At 43.9% G+C, this 10,064-nt stretch overlaps 1 protein-coding gene across 1 annotated transcript; it reads right to left on the reverse strand.

Annotated features, from left to right (window-relative positions):
• Positions 1 to 1,464: 1,464 nt before the first annotated feature.
• On the reverse strand, positions 1,465 to 2,430 carry LOC134965187 (galactoside alpha-(1,2)-fucosyltransferase 2-like). Its single transcript, XM_063941700.1, has one exon. It carries the CDS (start codon positions 2,428 to 2,430, stop codon positions 1,465 to 1,467), a length of 966 nt encoding a protein of 321 aa, XP_063797770.1.
• Between the last annotated feature and the right edge of the window lie 7,634 nt (positions 2,431 to 10,064).

The raw sequence follows: 10,064 nt of genomic DNA on the forward strand, positions 1-10,064 counted from the left end.
GTCACTGCTGTGCGTTCCAGCAGCAAGGAAGCACACAGTGGCACGGGGTAATGTGGACACAGCACCCGCGGGATACATAGCCGGGACAGGCAAGATGGATACAGCGGAAGCAGGACAAACAGCACTGCTATCCGACCGCGAATGTGGGTAATAAAATATGCACGTTGCAAACCGCTGACACCTTCAGATCACAGTTATTGCTATTGTAAAAAGTTAAAAGTAATGAATCCCAGCTCCCAATCACACACACACACACACACACACACACACACGCACACGCGTGGCCTCAGAGATATCAGTGTACCGGTCTCCAAGATTTCTGTTGCCGGCCCTTTGTAGACGTATCACCGAAACCTGAGATAATTAGTGTCGCAGTTACTAATTATTAATGAATTGATAGCTCTTTATTGCTTCACTGAACAAAATTGATGCTTACAAATGAGTGTGACAGGTATATTATAAGGATATATAAAAACGACATACATATGAAGTTCACTGTATTCATCATGTAATAACGACATACCCTCCAACTGTACCTTTTTTTTATGGTCTGTACCGATTTTTGGCTCTCCAAACTTCCATTTAAAGTATAGGAAAAGGGTAGCGTCTAGTTTCCCTTCGTGGAGAGGACCTTTCCCATAACCCCCTGGGTCCATGTCACAAACTATTTGGAATAGTAACCTGTGGCGAGCGAAGCGGAGCGAGACACCGAGCCCAAAGCGTGGCGAGCGTCCAATGGTGCATAGAAAATAAAACAAAACCTTAAACGAACGGAGAACGGAGAAAACATTTAGGTGCTGTAAGGGCGGAAGTTCTCTCCCACCCTCTCGTTATGTCACTTCCAGGTCCTGATCACAAAGGTAACATAGACACAACCATAGGAAAAGGGGTGTGGTCACGCCCCCTTTATCTGTGGCCACGCCCCCTTTCGTAATTAGTACCGATTTTTATGTGTAAAATGTTGGAGGGTATGCATCTAATTATCCATTGAGGGTAGATGTCCTGGGGAGGACTAAGCCCCCAGCATGGCTGAGGAGGTGAGGATGAAGTCACATCACAAGCAGTAGGCAGGGTGTTATGGCACAATGTAGGAGACAGAGGAGGAGTGCTACTGCTGACAGTGGGTAGAGTGTAGTGCTTTCATAGCTTCACAAATGCCATTGGGAATGGAGAAAGAAATCTGCAGATGGTGGAGAAACAAAATATGGAACGTTTGTCACATTATGTCTCTCCGAGGCTTAGTACATAGATCACATGAGTTCACAACAATTTTGTAAGCCAGTAGTAACTGGACATGCACTAGATGTTTCAGCATTAAAAGAGACTGTGAGCTGACAGGTCCACTCTACACACTCCTCTGTAATATCCCTGCTCTGAGTATAGCAAGGATCCGATAGGCTAGAGAGGCATTAGCAGGCCCCTACCAAAGTTATACAATGGGCTCCGGTGATGAAGATCTCTGCTTCATGTTTCTTCCACATTTCCAACCATCACAGTGTTATTATTTAACAGAGGAGAAAGATCTGCTGGAATCCCAATCCACTCGGGCAGGTAAGCAGTTTCATATTTGAAAATTTTAAGAAAATCAGAATCCGGCAAAGTGAAGTTTGCAAGGTAGAAAGTTTCACCACCCACCAAATATCCAGCCCAGTATCCAAATGTCCCTATAGTCATAATGGTGTGGTTACAATGTGCCAGGAGGGCAAAGTCCTTGGCAGGGGAATCTTCTTGGCCCTGCTCAACAAAATGAACATCACCCAGAGAATTATTAATATTTTCCTTACACCAATCCATGCCATTACTAGTTACTATAAATAGAGGGTTTTTATACTTGTCTCTGAAAAAGCTCATAGCTGTTTGCAAGTACCCTCTGTCAGCAACCACCCCTTTCCATACATTGGGCATAATGGTCAGATAGTCTCCTCTGCGTACATGAACGCCAACAAACGTGACGTCTCTGCGACCTTCCTGCAACCTAGATAGATAGTCACTTGCCTCCTGTTTAATATAATCATGAAACGTGAACTCGTGAAGAATTTCAGACTTCACATGGTTATAGAATGTCCAGGAACATGGGTAACCAGTAATCATAGCATAGTCTTCTTTGAGGTCTCTATACTCTGGAGACATCCAATCATGCAGAGGTAGGTTTTTCCAAGCAGTATGTTCAACCACTTGCTCATCAATCACAGGCAAAGTCAGTTTAAAGATATTGGAAAGCTGTCTGTGCATTGCATGCTGGATATAGGCTTGGCGTCCATTCAGCTTTGCCAGGGCGAAGAGTGTTGCATACTGCCCCATTAAATTACCCAGGCGTCCAATTGGTTTAATTGTCCACATGCCAGTCAATGGCCGGATCGTGGGTTCATTTTTAACCTTGTACTGGTGAATTCCTAGGCTGTAGGTTTTATGAAACTCTCCGGGGTTCATTATTAGTAAAGAATGCAGTATCTTCAACACAAAGAGCGTTATTGCCAAGTAGAAAAATATTTTCAATCTTCTATTCAGCTTCCAAGAAGCTGCAGATCTACTTTAAACCAACATAAAAAAGAAGAAAAAAAAAAGAAAAGGAAATGTTAATGACAGTAATCATTTCTATATATATAAAAAAAAATTCTTCACATGAGTATTATTTTATATTGTGTTATATATTATTTTATACTGTAGGTGTGTACAATGCATTCGTAACCACGGGTAGCAATTATGAATGGAATTATTTTTCAATGAAATCCATGAGTTGAAATGTTTTTAATGGAGATTCAACATATTCATTTTCTTATGTCATCGGCAAATATTATTTTTTCAAAACCTTTGATATTTTAGCAGCAGACTATAAATATTTTTGGAACTTCTCCCTACAGATCTGAAGAACAAGACTCTGTTCCCCCAACAATGCTGATGCCCACTTGGTATCTGAAACCTCTCACATTAGCAAACCAAAAACATCAACACATCTGAATCACCAAACAAATTCCAGGGCAACCTGCGCACCAAACTTGTAATTCCACAAGAACACCTTTAGGTCATATATCTATACAGAGTATCTTTGTCATAGGAGCAGAAAGTAGGTGCTCTTTAAAACCTCTCTACAACTTGATGGTTGCAAACGCACTTGCATTGGGGGTCATTCTGACTTGTTCGCACGCTGCAATTTTTCGCAGCCGTGCGAATGGGTCAGAACTACGCATGCACGCGGGCCACGGAGCAACAGACCTTACGAAGAAGCCGTTCGCAGCGGCGAACGCAAGAAGACTGACAGGAAAAAAGGCGGACCTGGGGGGCAAATCACCGTTTTCGAGGAGTGCCCAGCTGTTCAAGAGGAGGGTTCCGGACGTCAGCTCAAAGCCGGATCATCGCAGCGATTGAGTAAGTCCTGAGATGTGCAGAAACTGCACAAACTTTTGTTTGTGCAGCTCTCTGCACAGCAGATCGCAGCCCTGCACAGTGAATCCCCCCTCCCCTGTAGGTGGCGACTACCTGATCGCAGCAGTGCTAGAAGTAGCCTGCTAGCGATCAGGTCGGAATGAGAGCCATTGTCATTCTACCTCGTGTTCACATAAAGGTATCTTTTGTGGACAGAATAACCAATTAGTGTGGAGTCTTACATGGAAAGACAATTACTTATTAATCCATGCACGCGTTCACGTAAAGGTATCTTTCAATCACTCCTTCGTTTTGGTGAATCAGTGCACTGAATACTCCGTTGTTATTAAAATTAAGATAACAATTTATTAATCCAAAAAGCAATTAAAAAGTAAAAAAAAAAAAAAGTTTTACAGGTGGGTATGGATACCACAAATCATAGGGGCATCACAATCAATGGTAACAGCTGTCCCTGCACTGCAGCTGGTGGACATTGCCGAAGATGCTGTTCAGAAGCTCTGATGGACTCCCTCAAAGTAGCAGCCACATTCCCCCCTGGTCAGTGAAGTGGGTTTTATCTTTTTTCAAGAGATGCCGCAGTGCATCTCTTGGGGGAAAAAAAGATAGAAGTATGTGTATGTTTTAGAATGTGATAAATTATGGGTGTTTAATCTACTCCATCTGGTGGCTAGAGCTAAGACTCTGGCAATGGTGGCTAGGTCTAGGACTCTGGGGGTGTTGGCTAAGGCTAGGACTCGGGGGGTGGCAGCTAGGGCTAAGCTCTGGCAGTGGTGGCTAGGGCTAGGACTCAGGGGGTGGTGGCTAGGGCTAGGACTCTGGGAGTGGTGGCTAGGGATAAATCAGCTATGGCTAATCCTCTCTAATAATACTAAATGTATCCCTAGCCCTGTGTAGCGCCTAAATAGGAATACTTGTAATTTCCCAGTCTCATGCAATGTAACATTTCTGGTTTTAGTGTCAAATCAAACTCAATTCTGCCAATTAAATACCTGTATAAGTAGACACTCATATTTAGCAATTGCATTTATAAACATTATATGACTGCTTCTATAAGTTCCCTTAAATACACAGATTACACGATTATATGCAATAGCATGTTTAAGGGAGTTCTCAGATGACTGACATCAGGCTTTGGAACGGCATCTGTGGAACTTGTAAGGAGGGCTGTAATAACATGCTGTAACATCCTCATTCTAGCAGCTTAGCCACCTTCCCCAACACCCCCCCCCCCCCTCTTTCTACATGTGAAAACCTAAAATCTTTGCCCGGTTATTGTTCTCCAACCTACCACAGACCCTATTGGTACATGCAGTCACACCCCCTGTAGTCGCATTATTGGATTTCGCCGCTGCTGTAGTAAAGAAATGTGGGGGTGCCAGCGAAAACGGTTTTGGAGTTCCTTTCCCAGCACAAGGCAGAGGAGCAGTCTGAGGACAGGCATTAAATGATGGGCCACTCAAAAACTGACCCTGCTTTTATTATACATTTTATATTGAGACTGACCCCCCCCCCCCCCCCCCCCTCAGAATTCCTGCTTGGTGCAGCCAGATTGCATGGATCTTACACACTTCTTCACCTCTAGCTTCATACAGTCATCGTGTCTGATCACAGGGTACATTTGTATTCTTACAGTATATTTCATCAGGACAGAAACCCCAAGTATCATATCCCTACATATCTTTGTGTGATTAGAGAATATGTATTGTCCACTTGGCAAAATGACACCTATCGGTAATGTTAAAAATAAAGGCTCAAATCATAAAGAATAAACAGTACACAACAATATCTATAGGGAATAAGGTTTGTGGACCTCATTTCTGAAAGATCTCCACTTTCATCTGCCTATGTTTGATTCTACTCAGAGCCGGCCTTAGGCATAGGCAAACTAGGCAAATGCCTAGGGCATTGGGTATGCTTAAGGGCACCAGCAGCTTCTGATGATTAAAATGATATGCGGCATGCCTATATTCTGTGTGTGACTGCGGCTGTATCTGCATACGAAATGCTACGTTGCAGTGTATTCCTGGAAATCACTGTAATGTAGCATTTCATATACAGATACAGCCACAGTCACACACAGAATATAAGCATGCTGCATATCATTTTAATCAGCAGAAGCTGCTTGTGCACCCTAGCCACATAGCAATGCAAATAAGATGCATTTTCATAAACAAAAGGCGCCCGACGTTAGCAGAGCTGCCAGCTAACTCATGCCAGGCATCTCCTGCAGAACTAGCGGCGGTGCTAGGGGGCACCAGCCAAAATCTTGCCTAGGGCATCATATTGGTTAGGGCCGGCTCTGATTCTACTGAGATACTGACATTAACAACCCACCTAAGGAACTTTGTTTTCTTTTTCTTTTTAGTTAACAATATATTGAACCGACAGTATAAACATATAAAACACAACATAAAAGTATAGCTGTATCAGCGGCACCTATCTCATTCTGTACACATCTCCTCTTACCTTACAAGCAGGATCCAGTTCTTCATTCTGTGAGAACGCCCTAATTAATAGCTACAGTGTGTTCTTCTTTCCATCTTGGAGCCATCTGACACAAGACTCACCTACACACTGCATGTTAAATCATGATAATATAGGGAGGGACCCAAGGAACAGAGCGTGTACCTAGGCGAGGCGGCAGGGTGTCACTGAGCCCTAAGCTATGGAGGAAGCTCACACTAGTGACATTTTGATTAATTTAAAAAGAACATACATTTATACACTAAATAATAGTAATCTCTATACCTAGAGAGGGATTACGGTTATTTTGCCGGCTGTCAGCATTCTGGCCCATGTAAGTATAGCGCCTGCGTTAGGTTCAGGGCTGGTGGTGGGGGGTTAGTTTAGCTGACCCCCGGGGAGATTAGGGTTAGACTGCGGGGGTGGTGGGGGAGGTCAGGGTTAGGCTGCTGGGAGGGAGGGTTAGGGTTAGACACTCATGGGGAGGGTTAGGCTGCGGGGGAGGGAGGGTTAGGCTGCGTGGGGGGAAAGGGGGTTGGTTTAGGCACCGCTGCAGGGAGGTTAGGGTGAGATACTACAGGGGGAGGTTAGGGTTAGGCTGTGGGAAGGGAGGGAGCTGGGAGAACAATCCCAACTCACCCCTGTCAGCATTATAAGCTTCAGGATCCCAGTGTCGGTCATCTGACCGCCGGGATTCCAAGCGCCGGCATATCATACTGAATCTCCTAGAGAGAACGCTGTCATTATCCAGTTACTTGCAGGTGTATTTCTGTTCTTGGTTGTGAATGTTTATGTGTCATGTACAGTATGCCTAATTTACTGTGTAAAGGGTTGGCTGTAAGAAAAGAAAATAGCTATTGTATATGAAATGTCGAAGTCGGAAAATATTACAGTACACACATCATGTCCAAACTCCACACAGATGGCCTCCGTGCGCGTACTTGTTCTGCCGTGCGTGCACATATTCGCAAGTTGCGTATGACCGCTCACGCGGTCCTGTGTATTAGCGTGTGGTATGCGTAATTATGGTAGCATTTGTACTCGCATGCAAAAGCCACAAAGACATATCACATATTTAATCCACATAGTGCACAATGAACACATAACCCACACACACCACACCAGCAATTTATACTTGTTTAAATGGTACAACAACAAAGGGATTCACCTTTACAGGATATGAGGGGACAGCATTAGGTTATGAGGTGGTGTTTGGTATCCAGCTGATAATGCTGAAATATCCTTAGGAAAGAAAGCTATACCTTAAACACACCTTAAATACACTTTACCATGGAGCCGCTGCGGCCGCTGTACTTAATACACACTCTACGTACTTTGTACTCTATTAGCGTACAAAGTCCTGTGCTGTGTACGGACTTAGCGTACAAACGCCGCGCTGACGGTACAAAGTACTCACAGCGCGTACACACCCAGAGATACACTTTAAACCTTTCACAGCAATGCAATGCAATGATAATACACTTAAAACCTTAGCAGGGCAATGAAGACACGACACCAGATTGTAATTAAACCACTGGGTTCTGACACCACAGGGTATTATTGCTAAAAGGGGGGTTACAATACAAACAATACAATATAATATAACAGAGTAAATGGCTACATTCAATGGTACCTACGTGAGTAGATTCGCTTGCGCTTCCCGGCCCGGTCCTTGGTCATCTGATAGATAACTTTGTGAGTCTTGTGTCAGACTAGGCCTGCAACAGCTCTCTTTATACAATTCTTCCAAAAAGCATACAATAGATACTGTAATCTCTTTGTCCATTGGACACAGGAATGCACATTTACAGTACAGGAGAGGTCATAGGTCGGTTTGAATAGGTAGGCAATGTCTTTCCCAACTGCTCTTGTGGGTGGTCTCCTCTGGATTCCCGCCGCATACATAATGTACAGTAAATACAGTTTATATCTATATTCTGCTCCTGCACATAACTATCCGCAGAAACATGCAATCTTTCTCAAACCAACACCGGAATGTTACCCTTAAAATACCCTTCAGCTGGATACCAAACACCACCTTATGACCTTGTTCTGTCCCCTCCTATTCTGTAAAGGTGAATCCATTTGTTCTGTTACCATTTAAACTGTTGTTACTTTCTGATGTGGTGCAGGGATACTATGTGTACATTGGCCCTCATTCCGAGTTGATCGGTCGCAAGGCGAATTTAGCAGAGTTACACACGCTAAGCCGCCGCCTACTGGGAGTGAATCTTAGCTTCTTAAAATTGCGACCGATGTATTCGCAATATTGCGATTACTAACTACTTAGCAGTTTCAGAGTAGCTCCAGACTTACTCTGCCTGTGCGATCAGTTCAGTGCTTGTCGTTCCTGGTTGACGTCACAAACACACCCAGCGTTCGCCCAGGCACTCCCACCGTTTCCCCGGCCACTCCTGCGTTTTTTCCGGAAACGGTAGCGTTTTCAGCCACACGCCCCTGAAACGCCGTGTTTCCGCCCAGTAACACCCATTTCCTGTCAATCACATTACGATCGCCGGAGCGAAGAAAAAGCCGTGAGTAAAATTACTTTCTTCATAGTAAAGTTACTTGGCGCAGTCGCAGTGCGAACATTGCGCATGCGTACTAAGCGGATTTTCACTGCGATGCGATGAAAAATACAGAGCGAACAACTCGGAATGAGGGCCATTGTGCACTATTTGGATTAAATATGTAATGTGTTTTGATAGCCTTCCGTGCGTTCACAAACTCTACCGTAAATACTCATACCACTCGCTAATGCGTAGGACCGCGGGAACGACCATACGCAATTTGCGGATATGCGCACGCACGACAGAACAAGTGCACGCAGGGAGGCCATCTGTGTGTAGTTTGTACGTGATGTGTGTACTGCAATATTTTTCGACTTTGACAGTCCACCCTTTGGCAGTCACCCATAACTGCCACTATCTAATCACTAAACAGAAAAATATCTATACAATATCTACAGAAGCTTTGATGATCGGAGAGAGTTGTAGATGGGAAATGTATGACCTAGTGGCATAGTAAAAAGCATGTATGTATGAATCCATGTCTGAGGGGCATGTATCATTGTGCCGTATATGTTCTAAATAAGCTTCGAGGTATTGCGAAGTATACATTAAATCCTTCTCATCCCGTACTAAGGGTCTGTAAATGGGCCAACAAACACTACCGAGCTCTTGTCGGATTGTTCCAACAAATGGGGTGCACATTTAGTTGATGATACACGGAGGGAAGACATATGTGAGTGCTAGTATATGTGGATATCACCTGTCGACTATGTGTGCTATTAATTGGAGGTTGCAGAGATGAAGATAAGACACATATCTAAAATACATTTACATAAACATTTTTGGGTAGGGCTGATGTCTTTTCCGGATGGATGTATCTGGGCAGAGTGGGAAAGAAAAGAAAAACGGGTGAAAGAAACAGGCCATGAAATTCATTTGCAATCCTTATCATAACACTGTCTCTATGGATGGGTCATAAATTAAATCTGCTGCTATAACAGCGCCCTCGCTCCTTAGACTCATCAACTTTGTGCAGTGCTTGCGCCGCGTCAGAATTCGAACACACCTAAATATCGAACCAATAATTATGATGACTCCCAGGATACAAAGGAGAAACTTCCCTACACTCATAATAACATTTTGAGCCCACTCTCCTAAACCTGAGAACCAATTTCGTGGGTTCAACCATGAGACCCAGCCGATCAGTTCATTACTCACAGTCGCCAAGGTAAGGTTGTGTTTCCTCCTGAACTCCCACTTCAAATGCAAGATATCGTCCATCTTTTGATCGATAATCTCCGTTGGATCAACAGTACTGTTCGTAATATACGTACAGCACTTCACCCCATATTGAGTTGCCAGAGTAACACAGTACCCACCTGTCACGGCTGTGACATAATTAAGGACCATTCTGTGCTGAATTAGTTCCTTCTTGTAAGCTTGTAACTCCCTTCCCGTATACCTGAAGGTGTCGTCATACATCTCAGTGATATTATCTATCAAGTTCGCTAGCGCATGGATATGCCTATAATTTATAATTCCTCTGGAAGTACGGGTGATGTCTAATGCGAGAAGGAATTGAATCCCGGTGGATTCGTGGATCAAATCAGAGGCTGCGTGCTCTGTTCTATCTATGAGGTGTCTCTTGATAATGTGTTCATAGTGAGTATGCGTATAAGGAGCCTGAGCACTGCGGCAAACGTCTTT

Source organism: Pseudophryne corroboree, chromosome 10 (genome assembly GCF_028390025.1).
Source record: "Pseudophryne corroboree isolate aPseCor3 chromosome 10, aPseCor3.hap2, whole genome shotgun sequence".
Taxonomy (NCBI): Eukaryota; Metazoa; Chordata; class Amphibia; order Anura; family Myobatrachidae; genus Pseudophryne; species Pseudophryne corroboree.